This window comes from Argiope bruennichi, chromosome 9, assembly GCF_947563725.1.
Source record: "Argiope bruennichi chromosome 9, qqArgBrue1.1, whole genome shotgun sequence".
In the NCBI taxonomy this organism is placed as follows: domain Eukaryota; kingdom Metazoa; phylum Arthropoda; class Arachnida; order Araneae; family Araneidae; genus Argiope; species Argiope bruennichi.
Window position 1 is genome coordinate 53,725,046 of NC_079159.1, and position 18,148 is coordinate 53,743,193.

The window sequence follows — 18,148 nt, forward strand, 5'->3', positions numbered from 1 at the left end:
AGAATTATCAAAATTCTATGATTATCTTTTTAAATAAGTGTGTCATAAGGTATAGCTGACGTGATTGTCAAAAAAGAAGATCTCAATTATTTCTTTCAGTTTGTACTTGGAATTTTTGTATCATTGTGATATCAAATTTTTATTTCTTTTTAATTCGATTAGTACCATAGAAAATAACTAATGCTAATTGAGTAAATTAATTTGATTTGTAACTGTGCATTTTCCCGGTAATTAGTGATTTATGTTTTGTCTCACCATATTGACTTATATCCGAAAAAAAAAACCCAAAGTATCTAATTATTTTAATTTACTTTTTAAGAAAACTTCAGAAGATCAAATTAATATATGAATAAAAGGTATTAATTAAATTTAAATTGAACTTGAGTTTTATAATGAGGTTTCCTACTCACCGATTTTAAGTAAAATTCTGTTATTCTGCAAACCCGGTTATCTGCTACTGGAATTCAAACTTATTTTTTTAAAATCCCAGTTACTTTCTATTTTATCAAGTAATAACCATTTTTGGCGATCAGTTGCTCTCTCAGGAATATTGGTGCTGTTTATTTTCAATTAAATGTCGATGCATGACTTAATGCACTTGGTTGCTGCAATAAAACGTTTTTAAGCATCAAACTGAAAAAAAGTGTTATTTCGATAGCTTTAGATGTTTGTCATTTAAGTCACTTCATTATTCATCCTAAACTAATAGACATCCTAATAGAGTGAAGTTCCAAGGCAAGGTTTCCGACAATATAACTTCACTTTCTTATACTTCATATAAACTACATAAACATTAAACAAACTTCTTCCTTAACGTTCAGTAATGGAAGAAAATCATACGATAACGCAATATTGAAAATGGTTTGGATTCCAGTTGAACCATGAAGTTTATTGTTGAAAATAATTTGGAAAGAAATACTTTTAAAAATATCACAATTCAGAAAAAAATTGTGACAACTAAATTGGTATTAGTAAAATATATTTTTTAAAAAAATTTTAAACGATATGGAAGTTATCTTTGTAGTATCATAATTTCGGAAGTTATGAGAAAAAACATTAATTTTTAATTAAATATTTTTAAAAATTGTCCGAGGTATACATTTCTACGATCTAAAGTACACATTGTGCCAAATTTGGTAGTTCTGGTTCTAATGGTCTTCCCGGAGGAGCGTCACCAAATACGCACATATTCATCTTTATTATTAGTGGAGATTAAAATAATTCTAAAACAAACAGAGAGAGAAAAAGAAGAGAGGTAGCTATATAATGTGAAATTATGAAAATAAAATAAGATTATGAAAATAAATTTTCTTTTTCGAGATTTTTCTTTCCAAATTTGTTTTTTAAAAATTCAATAACTCTCAATCAAAATTCATTTCTTCTTCTTTAATTTTATGTACAGAAAGTTCAAGATGGTACGAAGAAAACCGAGCTTATAGTTCTGGACACAAAACGTTCCAACGCAATCAACATCGGGATGACAAAGCTTCCTCCTAAAGGTGCCATCAAAGCCGCCATATTAAAGATGGACACAACCATCATGAACAGAGAAGGAATCGATGTAAGTCAGAAAATTTTATATTTTGAAGACATGTATGTGGGGAAAGGCAACGACCAGCATTAATATGTGAAATATATTTATTAAGATTAAAGTACAAACGACAAAACATTACTACATAGAACATAAAAGATACATGAGCGTGAGCTGCACGTCTTGCAGTCTCACTGCCCAACTCTCGTCTGCCAGTAATGGCGGGAAAGCATCACGTGATTAATGACGTGCCGCAACATGGCCAACATGGCGCCATACATGATACGGGATCTGTCAGCGCTTCCCACATGTATAAACATACATACATATTATAAAATTAAAATTTTTACTACATCATTTTTATAACTTTTATATCATATTATTTTACATTTATTTTGGTAGCATGAAAATAATTCTTTTTTTTCTTCTTCGATTTTTGGTAAAATGATGGAAAATCTTGATTCTTAACCAAAAATTTTTAGTTTTCTGTAAATAAAGCAATTTATTTTATTTTAAATAATTTATTTAAAATTTAATTGCCAAAAAATATTAAATAATATTGTTCTGCAAATAAAGCAATTTATTTTATTTTAAATAATTTATTTAAAATTTAATTGCCAAAAAATATTAAATAATATTGTTCTGCAAATAAAGCAATTTATTTCATATTAAATAATTTATTTAAAATTTAATTGCCAAAAAATATTAAATAATATTGTTCTGCAAATAAAGCAATTTATTTTATTTTAAATAATTTATTTAAAATTTAATTGCCAAAAATATTAAATAATAATGTTCTGTAAATAAAGCATAATTTTATTTCATTTATACGTAATATTTGTAGTAGGAACTGAACTATGTAACCAATAAAAATTTATGAAAAATATAACATTAAAACAATGACTCATATTTTTGGATAATATATTTGTCTTACATTTCCATATTTATTGATTCTATTCTTAATTTGGAAATTTTAGTTCAAGATTTTTTTTCACGGAAAAGACTCCCATGATATTTGTTTCTTTTGGGGGAAATTTTAAGATGGCTGAATATTACAACTGAAAAAATATGCTACTTTAAATACAGTAACATAATTAAAAAGCACAGTTTAATTATTTAAACAATGTTACTCTGTCGAAGGCATTCTTTAAAATTTCTATATCTTCATTACTCTTCAAAAATTATGGCTTCTTGGGGTTCATAGTGTGCCTCATAATTTTTTAGAATAAAGCTATAAACTCAGTCTAATAAAAAAAAACTTAATATAAGGATGTTCAGTAAAAAATAAATTCATCGAAAACATGCATTCATAAAACAAATATGAAAACATTTTAAACAAATATGCAATTTTATTATCGTATATTTTTTTTTTAAAAAAATTAGTTTTACACTTTGTTCTAATAAACAAAGAATTCACTCCAAAAAGTTTGAGAAAAAAAATGTGAATATCATCATCTATTTACTTTTTCCTTTCAGAAAATCCTGACGACGATGCTTCCAACGGAAGAAGAGAAAAATAAAATCGTCCAAGCACAGTTGGAAAATCCAGACATTCCTTTAGGATCTGCAGAACAATTCCTCCTAACACTAGCCTCCATAAGCGAATTAGAAGCTAGGCTGAAGCTTTGGGCCTTCCGACTGGATTACGAGACTATGGAAAAAGTGCGAAACTTTTCATACTCTTTCATTCCTTAAAACACAATGCGGTCGAGATACATTTGAAAAGACATTGAGTTTTCAAATGTTTTTTAAAAATCTTTTCGCTAAATAATGTTTAATTAGATAAGCGCCCAATTTTTAAATTGCACGAGAATTGTCTGAAAATAAACTCCCGTTTTTGAACTATAGTCAGACGATAAAGACAGTTTCTGAGAGGAAACTTTCTTTTCCAAAATTTTATAATACCTTATCTGAAGAAATTTTGATAATGATATATTTGATGTGAATCAGCCCCGTGCATATTAGCGAATTCGTGATAGAAATAGGTTCCATATTCGTGTATATCCAGTTCCCAAATTGTATTGATATTTGTGACCAATGTTGACAGATGTGTCGGGGAAAGTAAGTTTATATTACGCTATTAAATCACAAAACAAAAGAAATCATAAACCATAAAAGGGAAATTTAATGTACTTAAGAAATCCAAAACTTTAATAAGGCATTCCAAAAGCAGTTTTCACAAAATTGCCTTATCACTATAGTGAAGTTTTTATGTTTAGGGATTAACAATCAAATCATTTTGAAATACACATCCTTGTTCGAATTTGAATTAAATTTTGTTTGTTGTATTAAAAAAATTTATTAGGGGTATAAGAAAAAGTGAATAGCATATATGTATTCCATTCGCAAAGAATTCGATTCAAATTCGGAAAAAATGTTTCACGCTCTTCTAGAAATTATCTAATTATTATCTATTTAATTCAGCAATATAAATTTGTGTCTGACGCTTCTCGAAATCAAATTTGATTTGGAAAAAATAACTGAATATTTTTTCCTCAAAAATTAAACTTTGAAACAAAATGCACGTGAAAAAATCCGTATGTAATGCTCACATAAAGCGATTTTTAAAATCCTAATGTTACTAACCGCACTCAGAATTGTAGTGAATTTCAGGAGAAGTAGTAGAAAAACACTAATTTTTTATATTTTTAATTAACTCATTCTAATTAATTATTGGACTTTGAAAAGTTGTAATTGATATTTTTATCGATCTGTTTTGAACAGCATATGTGACAAATTTTTATCATAGTTATTTATCGTGATTAGCTAAAAACTGTTGTGTAACACATATAAACAGACACTAAGCTTTATAAAAATAGATACTTCTTTTCGTAGCTTAAACAATATTTGAAGTTATATATTTTTGTTTACCATGCGATATTCTTATATATTGCAGGAAGTGGCAGAACCTCTGATGGATCTCAAACAAGCCATAGTTGAAATAGAGAACAGTAAGACTTTCCGAATAATTCTGTCAATTCTTCTACAAATCGGTAACTTTCTCAATAACTCAAACGTAAGTATAATCAAATGCTCCCAGTTTCCAAACAGTATTCAACGTATGTATTTTTTAACCTTTTCTGATCCATTCTCTTTCTTTTTATCTGCAGGCAAAAGGTTTCAGTATAGAATATTTGAGTAAAGTTCCAGAAGTGAAAGACACAGTGCATAAACACTCTTTACTGCACCACATCTGCACGATTGTGATGGAAAAGTTCCCGGACACGACGAATCTCTATTCTGAATTTGGTGCTGTGACTCGCGCGTCCAAGGTAAGAAGTGCAATCATAAGTAGACATATCTCTTGATATTGTTTCCTCAAGTTTTGAAGGAGCTCTAACATAACTACAGATGATATGCGAAGTTCTTAACTTCATTTGAAACAACCAAAGAGAAATTCAACTTATTTTTAGTTTCTCGTATATGAAGTATAACGTATTGTAATCGTGAAAAAATTGAATTTCAGATTTTAACGAATGACAAAGTTTTAGATCTACGCGAGTTTGAAAAACATATTTTCTGAATTATGTCTGTCTACCTGTGAACATGATAAATCAAAAAACACTTTGAGCTAGACGCATGAAATTTGGTATATAGCCTTTAGTCCACAATTGTCAAATTTTGAATGAAATCCATTATAAGAAGTCTGTGGTGGTAACATCAAAAGCCAGTTAACAACTTCCGGAGAAGAGAGTACTCTTTTGTCTAGTGGTTATGTTACTCGGCTATGAACACTAACGTTGCGGGTTCGAACCTCAACCCGCACAAGTCTATCTGTTTACCTGTTCCAGAACAAGTGAATTCGATGTCTACGATACGTTACAAGAGATAGAATTCAGATAGACAGAATTTGATATACAAGTTCAGCATCTAAAATATAAACTTTGAACAAAATGTGGGTCAAATCTGTCAGAATGTGGACTTTCTGCCGCTCTATACTTTCGCATGCCTGTAAATGCAATTACTTAAATAAGTGAAATTCGATATGTGATCTTGCGACGACAATTTAATTCCGCGCCGAATTTTTGTTTCAATCTTCTGAAAATAAGGTGTCCAAATTTTTACTGCAGTATATCAGACTAGCTTAAATTTCTTATTTATTAAAACAGTAAGCTCTAATTAATTATGGAATTAAATATTAATGTATTAATATATTAAAGAAGTTGAGTAATGTTCCAAGTTCCGATCAATGTAAAGTTTTTAGTTTGATAAAAAAAAGGCTATGATGCATTATATTTTTATTTCTTCTTTTCATAAATTTATTATATGAATGAAAACAAGACCTAGCTTTTACTTTAAGAGTATGTCTCAAAATATTTGATATTTAAACAAATATCAATTTTATTTATTACTAGCCGCCTTTGGCCACCAGCCGGTTCGCCAATCTTAATGTTCGTTAAAATTTTAATAATTAAATATTTTATGCAATTCCAACTTTAATAGATTCTTCAGCAAAATATTTTAAAACTTCAAATTTTGATAGTCATATAATTCACTCATAATATTATAAAGGCCTTCAGTCATAACGTGATATGTATCTCTCTAATTTTCTGTTACCCCTCGTAGAATTTATGCTTTAAACTAAAGTGTAAAGGATTAATCTGCAATTAATATAATAATATTTTTTTACTGAAACAAAGCATTTTTTTAATAATATGATTACTGATAATAGAGTCACTGAGCGTTTAAACTTTATGGGCACTAAAGAATATCTTTCTTAATTTATGTAATATCTCAAGAATTTGTCAACAAAATTTTCTCAGATTCATCATGAACGGATCGATTCATTAACAATGTTTCATTTTAAATGCACCAAACACTAAGAAAATAAAATGAATCGTTTAAAATAATCGGTCGAAAACAGGTTTAAAAAAACTACTTAAAAAACGATGTACTTAAAACTATAAGCATATACAAAAAAAAAAAAAAAAAAATATAACTAACATAAATACAATTTAATTACAAAAGCATGCAACTAACCTAAAAATAATTTAAATCATTGAAAACAGGTTAAAAAAACTACTTAAAAAACGATGCACTTAAAACTATAAGCATATACAAAAAATATATAACTAACATAAATACAATTTACTTACAAAAGCATACAACTAACCTAAAAGTAATTTAAATCGTCCGTTGATAATGGTTGCCATGCCAACAATCAGAACGCAGTGCGCATGCGTGAATTTTCTTCGCCTTTTACGGTAACGCAAATGCGTGAATTTTTCTACGCCAGTTGAGGTAACGCTATGCAGATTATACATTTTTAATTTTCTTTATTCTTCCTTTATATATATATATATATATATATATATATATATATATATATAATCATATTACTATTCAATTTATCAAAAAATCCTTCAATGTTGTATATTATGAACTTATATTTATTATCGGGGATTATTTTCGTAATAAGTATAAGAAAAGCCCGCATATCAAACCATTTTGTGCATTGAAAATCTGCATAAATCATAACAACAAATAATAATAGTAATAACACATTTCAAGCAATTACTATGTACTATATTGTTTCGATATATGTGGTTACCAGGCTGCACGCTGAAATTAGAACCACAAATAAAAAGGAATTTAAATTGATAAATACATATAAAGGTGTGAGTGACCACGTTATTGTTAAAAAAGTAATAAGTATTTCTTCATTGAATTACAAAAAAGATTCCTAAAATTGAACAATTTCAGCTTAAACATGAAAATCCCTCATTCAAAATATCAGTTACCATCTTACTGACCTTTAAAACTGATGATTGCTCAAATATGCGCTGCGATCATAACCAAGACTATAAAACTATCAAAAATTAAGAATAGTGATTGCAAAAGAAAAAAATAAATGAGCAACAATAATTATAGATTATTAGTAGATTTCTCTCAATAAATTATACTAATAGCCGTTTTGAATATGTCATAAAAATGACAATTCAAAACGGTTTAAACTGCCGAAAGATATTTGAGGTTAACTGCTGGTATTCATTCCTTACAGGCGGATTTTGATGAGATTTCCGCAAATCTGACCAAAATGGAAACAGAATGCAAAGCTTCTTGGGAATATTTAAAAGCTGTTACAAAACACGATGGTATTCCTATTAATAAATCTAGGTAAGTTTCATTATTGTTTTCGCTTTCAAAAGTAAATTTATATACGTTTAAAAAATGGATGAAATCGGATGCAAAAGCAAAGAATTGGACAATTTACTTCTAGCAAACAATTATTAAACTGTTTACTTCTAGCAAACCATTTATTTAAACTGTTGTATAGTTGATAAATTGGAAAAAACGCTTTTCTCTATTGTTAAGTATCTTTACTACATAGAATATGCATCATTATTTTAACGACTAAGAAATAATAGCCTGTTATTGAGGATGAAGGCTAATTAATTGACACGCCCCCAAATATATTCTGGTATTAAACACTTATTGATGTGTTTTATATTGTATTGTTTTCACATTTAATAAATTATTCAAGGACTTCAATAGAAAGACATATTCTGAATAGAGTTCTAAATATAATGTAGTTTGAATCAGAAAACATTATTTTTATGTTCTTGCATCCGAAGTATACAAAGAGTATACATTGTGATAATCGAACTCAAGAATTTTAAGAATCTTCACATTTCAGATCGTCCAGAGTTCCGAAAAGCATTTTTTAAAATTATGTCTGTGAACAGGTTAACTCAAAAACGAGCTGGAAGAATGAAATTTAGTGTATGATCTTTACACTAAATTTACAGATTTCTATTGAATTTTAAATGAAATCCATTCAGAGGAAGTCTGCCTGCTCGGCTGTCCAAATATAATTTAACACGGTAACTGAAAACAAGTTAAATGGGAAAAAATTTGGTATACAGATTTAACATATAAATTTAGATGTGTATCAAATCTAACAGAAATCCATCAAAGAAATGACTTTTATAGGTCTATACTTTCACAAGCATGTAAACATTATAACTCAAAAAATACAATATATGGAATTTGGTATGGAATTTTGCGATTACAGTTGTATTTCTAAGTCAAATTTTGATTCAAATCAGTCAGAATAAAGGCGTTCAAATTGCACTTCGATTTTCTGATCCTTGTGTATTAACTATATCCTAGCGATTAATCACCGAATGACAATGACGCTCTGGATGACAATGCATCTGCTTCTCTGTGACATCGTGTGCTATCTTCTACTGAAGATCCATGATGGATTCCTACATTAAATTGGGATGCACTCTTGATGTGTGTTACATGAACATGAAATGCTTCTATGCATGCTTTATCCAAGCACATCACGCTGGCCTCTCTTGGTTGGAGAGATTTAATTTTAAAGGTGTGCTGACAAATTGAGAATATAAAATAATGAATGAGGCCTTGCCATGTGGAATTTAAATTTTCTGAAAAGATAATTAATGGATGAATACAGAATATGCTTGCAGACCTAAAAGCTTATTTGAGTTGATGAGTATTTTTATTTCAGCTACATAGTAAGCACGCATCGACAGTCGATAATATTATAAACTAAAATGTCAAAGGATATTACATCTCATTGTATTTTCTTACAGGTTAGCAGACTTTTTAAATGACTGCGCAGAAAGAATAATCGTTTTGGGTATAATTCACAGAAGAGTATTGAATAGGTGAGTTCATCCATTCCGCATTTCATATAATGAAAAATTTGCGTTATGATTTATAATGAAAATTGTCACATTATTGTTTAAGAGCATATGAAAAATTTGATATAACAATCTTCAAAAAAATTGAAATGATAAATTTCGAGTCAAAAGGTGCTTCTTATGTAAAATCGCTAGATTATTTAAGCTGGTACAATTATAATCACTTTTTAAAATTGCATTTGATTACGTTTATTGAGAAAATGGAAAATAAGTTATCTTTTACTTCCGCCCATAAAATCAATATTCCAAAATATGTTTTCTGAGTCGATGGTGATTAAATCTTGAGATTTATCAGGCTCTAGTGATGGAACTTTTTGTTGATTAGAAAACTTCATTTGTTTACTTCTTATACAAGAATGTAAAAATGGGAGAATAAACTATCAGAATAAATCAAAATGTAAATAATATTTCTCTTCTTATTCTAGAAAGACTGTGTGGTGTTTCTTAACATAAAAACACCACATATCTAAATTTCACACATTTTACAGAACAAAATTAAATTTTTTTGCTGTCAGTAACGAATATGGAGATTTTTTTATTCTTTAAACGTAAGTTTTATGTTCAGGTTAGATTTGAAAAGAAAACCAAAGACATTTTGATTATTGGTAAACAAAAATTTAGTTGTTCCTACCTCTTGAAAAAGATGCGAAAATGAGGGAATACTTGTTAAGCATTATACTAAATTTTTTGCATCACAGTCCCCGTTTTTATTCAGAAAACATTTCTTGAACCATGTTCATGATTTAAATAGCAACAACAGACAGTGGTAAATTATTTAAAATTCCAATATTTTAAAGCGGAATCAAGTTCTAAACATCAGTAATCGATATTCTGTGGACTAATGCTTTATTTAAAGCAAAAATTATTTAATATCATGGATCTTTGACTATGGGCATGTGATGGAGTTAAACAGTCCCTATGATCTTTATTTTAAATTGTCTTTCACTACAGCAATTTCCAAAGAACCACGTTATACAATTTGTTTTTTGGTAGATTCGTGAAGCTCATGGTTTTTCTGGGTTATCCTTCTCACATGATCCGGGAAGCCAAACCTCACCTGGTGTGCAAGACCATCAGCGAGTTCGCCCTGGAGTACAGGACCTGCAGGGAGAGGGTGCAGCAGCAGATAGACAAGGCGGCCGCCCTCAAGGAGAGGCAGAAGACCAGGGGGAAAATGATCACGGAAGTAAGATATTTATAAATATTTCTTCATCTAAACTCTTTACAAAGGAAATGAAAAAAAGCCAGCTTATACTGTTAGTTTTCGTATATTTTGGTGGAGTCAAATATATGGATGACAGTATTGATGAAAAATTTTCTTGATTTTAAATAATTTATATGCTACGTGGTTTTCTATGATTGATTTTTAATATTTGTAGTTAAAAGATAGGAAGATTGTTAATTTAAACTTGTATACTGTTGTTCATAAATTACTTTTTCTCTAGAATAGAGTCTCTAAACATTTTTCACTCATTGTAAAATGACAACCACATTTTAGGAAAAAAAAAATATATGTAATGATATTTTAAACTCTTAATTTAATCCAAATTAATTTCCAAAACTTTATCGTAATTTAGCCCATAGTAAAATATTGTATAATTTTCTGATCTAATTCCACTTTCGGTTTAATTAATTCCTTTGTAAAAATAATGCGCCATCAGTACTACGTATCAAATGAAAGTGATACTTCCGTTGCCCTTGTCAAAGGTCAACACATGTATTCCATTGGCACGTGGCCGGAAATCCTATGTTATATAAGACTAATGATCATTTGTTTCTTCCCTTATTTACTTCTGTTTTGTGCCGCCCTGCGTCGTCTTGTAAATAAATCATGCCTATATACCAAGAGAGAATAAAACGAAATTAAAAATACAAAGTCTCTTCACTGCTTGTCAAACCTGCAAACAAAATAATATTGCATATATATATATTTGCTTGTGTCAAAAGTAGGAAAATAAGTAACGAATATTTAAAAACTCCCCAAAAGACATCACAATATTGCAAGATAAGACATGAATATAAGTGAATGAAAGTATCGGTAACAAACAGTATAAGTGTTATTATTAAAATAACATCTGCGTGTATATAAAGTGTAGACGTCTGATCTCATGCATGTCTAAAATTCATCTAATATCTGCTTTTGGAAAAATTTTATAGGATATTTAATCAATAAAGAATATGTATATGTAAGCTATCCAGCTACAGTTTTCATTTCATAATATGAATACAAATTTTCCATTAAATATTTTTCCAGGCTGAGAAATTCCGAGCTCCAACAAAAGAACAGAGAGATGATCAACAGTTGAGACAAATCTTAGGGGAATCTGATGCCGAAGACGCAAGACTGACGCAATGGGGTTCCATGGTAAACCTCAGAGGACGTCCTAAAAACGGTCCAGGTAAAAAGAAATACGGAACTAAAATTTCGATTTCCGAATTTAATAGCCTGTTCATTACATACATGAACCATCTTTCAAATATTATCATAAGTCACAATTACTAAAAACGTAACTTTTTTGAATTTTTTTTTAAATGTCAAATTTTCAACAATAGATTGCATTGTTGGTCTGAAAAACAAACCGTTTTCATTATTCCATCAAATATTTAATCGCGTGATTTTCTCTCATGGTTGAAAACTAAGGAAGAAGGTGCAGTTATTTAATATCTGTGCAGTTTAAAAGACATAAAAAATGAATGTGTATTACCGAGATAATTAGAAGACAGATTGCCTGAACAGTTGTGTTTTTAATAGCATTATAATGTCATGGGTCCTTTCACCATTAGAATGTTTGATATGAGCAATGAACAGAATATATATATGATTTTAATGTCAGATAGTCATGAACATGAAGTTATTTATAAGCGATTGAATTGAAATTAAATAATTTGGGGACATTCTCAATAAATCACCGAATTTTTTCTAATTATATTCCATTCCAATGATTACACAGATATTCATTTACAGTGAACTCTTTACAGATGATAACTATCCGCCTTGTAGTAAATCACTCTTCTGTTCTTTTCGACCGTCTTGTCGAAAAACCTGTTATCGTCCATTCTTTTCGATCTCTTGTCGAAGAACTCGTTATCGTTTCATCTCTGAATTCAAGCTTGCTCTCTTCGAAATCAACCATAGAGGGCGTTACACTCGGAGTTGCTATGGCGATCTCATAGCAATATCCCTAGCGAACCAGCAAGCTGCCAAAAGCTATTAGTTAATAATATATTTGTATGAAATAAATTCAAAATAATGGCATTTATAAAATACTTTCTAATCATTTAAACATAAAATACTTACTCTTGAGTACCATTTGTGTATGTCTTTCCACAAGATTTGATAATTGAAATTATCTTAAATGCTGCGTTTTAGTTATAATATCACTTGCGAAATCAACCAACTTCTTCTTTCGCTTTTTTTTTTTTTTTTTTTTTTTTTTACATTGAGATTTGAAGTCTATTTTCGCATTATCTCTCAAAAGATCGGCTATCTGAAGAATAAATTCATCTATAATCCTATACAAAATCAAAAACAAATTAAGGGATTTATGGCATTTCATCACATTTATATTTCCTTCGAGATGATTCTACAGCACAGCGCTGCTTTCTTACGTTTCATATATATAAAACATTCCATTATTTATTCGCCATTATCCGGAAGGATCCGGAAAAAAAAATCACTCAAATAAATATAAATTAAAGGGAAATGAATAAAAAGTGAAACACTAAATTCTTCTGAGTTTGCTTAAGAAAAGGTCAAAAATCAAATGCGACTTTCAAAATCCATCAAAAAGACATTAATATCTAATTTTTTAGTAAAGATAAAAAAAAATTCTAAAAACTACAAAATACGATATCTATTTACAGATTAATGCAAAAGAATTTGTGCGGAAGGTAATACAATAACTTCCTAAATCGACGGATTTTCTATTTCAAAACATACTAAACAGGTTAATGGTTAGCTTCTCACTTAAGAATTCGATTAAATTTCATTCTTTAGGTCAGAGAACTTTTTTACTATTACTAAACCTTACATAAAATGAACATTTCGCCTTATTTCAAGTATTATTGTTGAATTCACTTAAATCATTTTAATTATTTTTATTTTGATTAATTGACTTATCATTTACTACATAAATAATGTGTATATTATAATGATAAAGAAAACTGTCATTTTTCAGAAATAAATGAAGCAGAAGTAATTAAAATTTCCTCGATATATTTTAAACTGTAAAAACCAACAAGAGTGTCTCCTCGAAACTCCCTTTCTTTCCCGTGCAAAAAATTCTGGACAAGGCTATAAACACGCTATATATAAGAGTTCCCAGATTTTTATTTTCAGATTTTTGCATATGAACATTTTACTCTCCGTAGTACAGGGAAGAAAATAGAGAATTCACTTCGCATGCCGCTTCTTTGAGAGATTGAAACCAACATTTGACACATAATTACAATTTTAGTAATAAAGTGACATACCAAATTTTATTTACATAAATCTTTGTAATTTTGAATTATTGCCTTTATATTCATATGAATGCAAGTTTTGACAAATAGTCAACCTTTGATTTGATTCAAATTTTTATGCATATCTACTCTTCAGATGCTAAAACTGCAAAATTTCATTCGACTAGCTCTTTACGTTTTGTAGTTATCGTATTCATTTCCAATCGAACTAACAAACTTCATGTGAATGCATTTTGCTCAAAATATGGCAAAAAACTACGAATTTGTTGTAGTTCATTCGTGTAGCACAAAACATTTATGAGTTATAACGCTTAAAATTTTCGACTTCAGAAAGATCTGAAATAAAAAGATTCGTCAAAAACTTGAGGTAGAACATTTTGTTTTATTACAAATTCTCTTTCTATACTTCGTATATTTTAAGATATAATGCCAAGGATTACATTTTTTTTTTTTTTACACTAAGGAGATTTTTTCCCTTTTTTGAGACTAATGTGAATATGGGTAAATGCGGTTATATTTTTAATACGCAGGGAACCTCAGCCGCCCGAATTCTGTGATGATGCTGGACCGATGCGGAGGGTATACCACCCCTTACGAGAGCACGACGGACATCGATGATGAGATCTTGGAGAGCTTAGTGAAGACGGCCACAGCCCAGCCTAACAGGACAGAGCCTAGGACAAGAAAGAAGGCAAGATATGCCGACAGAAAATCATGTAAGCCATTCTTTCATTTATATAAAAAGACCTAAAATGATATATATACATATTTTTTGCTTCTTATAGAAATCCAATCTAATGAATAGATTTTTTAAATATAATGACATATAATCAAATAATCTTTTTAATTAAAAACTGTGCTTCCATTGTACAAGCTAACAAAATTTTATCTTTAATTTGAAAATTTCCTGTTACTTTAAGAACTTATGAAAAAAACTTGAATGCTTGCCTTGTAAGGTTAACAGAGAATGGAAAGGGGGAAAAAACACCTTTCCGCCCTACATATTCCATTCTTTTAATGCAATCTTAAGTTGTTACTCTATAATTTTTCAAAAATTTATAAGACTTTAATTAACCCCTCAACCTACGACTTGTGGAATGTAAACGGTGTATATAAGACACAACTGCTTTAATTTTGGGGGATATTTGATGGGTTAATACAAACTGATGTAATGATTATGGCAGATATGCAAAAGAATTATCAATCTCTAAAATAAAACATAAATCAATAAAATTTATTTGTAGTTCCATAATAAATTAACAATTCATTTTATTATCATTTATATAAAAATCAATAATAAATAATGAAACATTATTTGAATCATCTGTAAATTTTTCTAGAAGCTACGAGAATTTAATTCTTTGGTGGGACAGATTTTCACTTTTTAATTAAAAAGTTGTTGCTGTAAGGTTGCTGATGGTTAAAAGATTTTGTGCTGGTATTACTGCATTAAATATTTCTCAAAATCCTCACAATGCGAGATCTTCCTCTAGCTAATTGAAAATGTTGTATGTTTGTGGTAAGCTATAAGTCAAATTAGAGAGGTCCCTTTAGATGTGCTGTAAAAGTTTTCTGGCAGTACTTGCAGGAAGAGCATAAGTATCCAATCCTTTTCAGAAACCTGTGATTGTTCTTTACGAGAAAACGTTTTTACTGTTTGACGGCCCAAGAGGATTAAAGCTCATTATATCGGCTTTTTTCTTCTTTTCTCCATATATAAAACAATTTTCATAACGTATGTTTTGTTTTTTTTGCACAAGAGCCATTTTTGGCTAAACTTTTTTCATACAATGGAATTAATATACCCGAATTAGCTTGGTGCCAACATGCGTACATCACACCCTCTTCAATTTTTTTTCAGAAATACTTAACTGATATAAAGATGTATCCTTACAAATAAGCTAATAAACAGTATAATATCAAACGTTATACGCAATAATCCTCATTGGCAAAAGAGTCTTGTTCAAAAGAAAGTTAAATCAGTGGTAAATACTTTCTTTCCAAAGAGAAAAACACGCTTTCTTTAACTAATGTTTGCGTATCCAGCTGAAACTGGCTCAAAATTTGAGTGCGAAGTAGCAATACTGCTATTCCATTCTGATCTGCCCTCTACTGCCATCTAGTGGCTTTTAACTACGTTATAGGCTGAGTGCAATACTTACAAATCGGTTTCCGCTACTTTTTTAGAATGAGTCAACAACATAGGGAAACTTTTCCGGATACCATGCAGTTAACTTCAACAATTAAAAATGGATAAATTGCCATATTTCCTAAAAATATAATTATGTAAATTCAACATCAAACCCAAAACATGTTGCACAAAAATTTAGTAAACTTTCATCTGACGTAAATTTTATATAAGACAATAAATAATATATATTATTTAAATAATTTTCTATTCAGCAAAATTTTCATTTCTTTTTGCAGTGAGAAGAACGCTCAAAAGTGGCCTTGATTTAGGAGATGGGACGTGAACAAACCTCTCGATTTTATACTAAAAACATTTCAGGTGATAAACACTTTCTCAACAAGGCGACACGTTCGCCCGTTCGAGAACCAGCATCCAAAAACTATTATTTTGTGCATAGGTTTTCAATGTTGTTTTTGAACGATTTTGTACAAGCCCAGAATGTAGAAATTCATTCAGATTCATATAGAGATAACCCTAACCTCTTTGGTTTAAAAAAGAACAGTGGTGTAAAAAATCAACGTGATCGGTAATAACGATTTTGTATCGTTTAAATTAAATATTTTATTATAAATTTTGTTCACAATATATATCTCTGAAGAAGTGATTAAATTAAGTCAAAACTTGTAATGAATCACATGTATTGAGTAAAATACAAATATTTCTTTAAATTCTATATGGTTCTAGGATGAGAAAAATTTACTTTTGTTCGAGCCTACAGATTTAAAAATTTCACTTCAAAAAAGAATACTAGGTTATGAAGCCTAGTAAAATAAATCAATAATTTCATTTTTTTTTACAGAACAGATATAAAAATTAAATTATTCTCGGAGTAAAAAGTTCAAATCTGGATAGCATTTGAAGCATTTTGTAAATCATATTTAATTTTAAGTTTATGAGATCATGCCAATCTTTTACATAAGTAAAATTGCATATAATTAGATATCATTTATGAATCAAAATCCAAGGATGAAAATATCCTGGAATCACTTATGAAAGTATATATAATTAGTCTTGAAGCTTTTAAATTTATGTATGTTTATAACAAAAACAAAAGAATCTAAAATAGCACAGGTTAAAACTAGTCATTAAGCAGAGGTCACCAAATTAGCAAAATACAGTGTTAAAAATTCATTACAATAATATATAAAATAAGGGATAGTATTTTTTAAGCCACTCTTCTTTTGCAAATGAAACTAGTCAACATAACGTCAGTTCCCTAGTCTGATATTTTTTATGAAAATGAATTTTGCAATTCATTTTAGTGTATATCTGTAAAAAAAAACACGTTTCAAATAAAAGTTTGGAAAAAAAATTGTTTTATAATTGTGAATTAATTTAACTTATTATCATTTCAAATGTACTATATATTATAAAGTCAGCAGTTATAAAGATTAAAAATAACTGTAATTGTAAAAATAATTGTAATTTCACAATATAGGAAAAAATTTAAAGGAGATTTGAACTTTTACAGAACAACATGGCATGATATTGCTTCGGGTTTACACTATTTTGTTTTTTAAATTTAATTTTAATTAAATAGCAGTGATAAAATATGCACACACAAAATATATTTCAGTTTCTTGTAACCCACGACTATTATTTCAGTAATTAAAACAAACATAGCTTCATTAAAAAATATCTTTCAAAATATTTTTTTAAATAAAAAGAAATTATAAGAAATAAAATTGGAATAATTTAGTAGGGGTTTTTTTTTGGGGGGGAGGGGAGAAGAATGGAATATCTTACTGCTCAAAAACCTTTTTTATATCAGACTTATTGGAAAAATCCTTTAAAATTTTAATTACAATTAAGCATCTAGTACCCAAAAAGTAAAAATATGCCAATTTGATAGCACACTGTCTAAAGTTCTACCCTGCAGAGCAATCTCATTTTTCTTATCTTGCATGTTGCATAACATATGAGCTGATTGAAAAGATACTAAAAAAAATAAATCTTTCCTGTTTGTGCAATGTAGAAAAATTCAAGCAAAACCAATTTATACAAAAATTCTCTAAATAAATGTTCATAATCTCAATCATCAACATTCACATTATCATTTTACAATCTTGTTAACAGCAATATTTTGGTAGTAATATATGGAAACAATGCATGTCCAAAACAATTTTGTTTCATATATTTAATTATTATTATTTAACACTAGTGATTTTTCTGCAATGGTATGAAATGCAAACATATTAGTAGTAAAAATGTAAACAATTTATTTTTAGTGATAAAAGTGTTAAATTAAAAAAAATAATCACTTCAAATAGAGTAAAAAATTTAATACTTACA

At 28.9% G+C, this 18,148-nt stretch overlaps 1 protein-coding gene across 2 annotated transcripts in view; it reads left to right on the forward strand.

The window, feature by feature from the left end:
* Positions 1-17,135, forward strand: part of LOC129985348 (FH1/FH2 domain-containing protein 3-like) — a 130,478-nt gene extending 113,343 nt beyond the window's left edge. For both annotated transcript variants that reach the window (XM_056095344.1, XM_056095345.1), the window contains 10 exons: positions 1,403-1,561; positions 3,008-3,193; positions 4,428-4,547; positions 4,642-4,803; positions 7,533-7,648; positions 9,094-9,168; positions 10,198-10,390; positions 11,459-11,603; positions 14,196-14,381; positions 16,093-17,135. In XM_056095344.1, the coding sequence (XP_055951319.1) occupies positions 1,403-1,561; positions 3,008-3,193; positions 4,428-4,547; positions 4,642-4,803; positions 7,533-7,648; positions 9,094-9,168; positions 10,198-10,390; positions 11,459-11,603; positions 14,196-14,381; positions 16,093-16,139 (1,389 nt within the window). In that variant the 3' untranslated portion in view covers positions 16,140-17,135. The remainder of the gene's footprint in view (positions 1-1,402; positions 1,562-3,007; positions 3,194-4,427; positions 4,548-4,641; positions 4,804-7,532; positions 7,649-9,093; positions 9,169-10,197; positions 10,391-11,458; positions 11,604-14,195; positions 14,382-16,092) is intronic.
* The last annotated feature ends 1,013 nt before the right edge of the window (positions 17,136-18,148 follow it).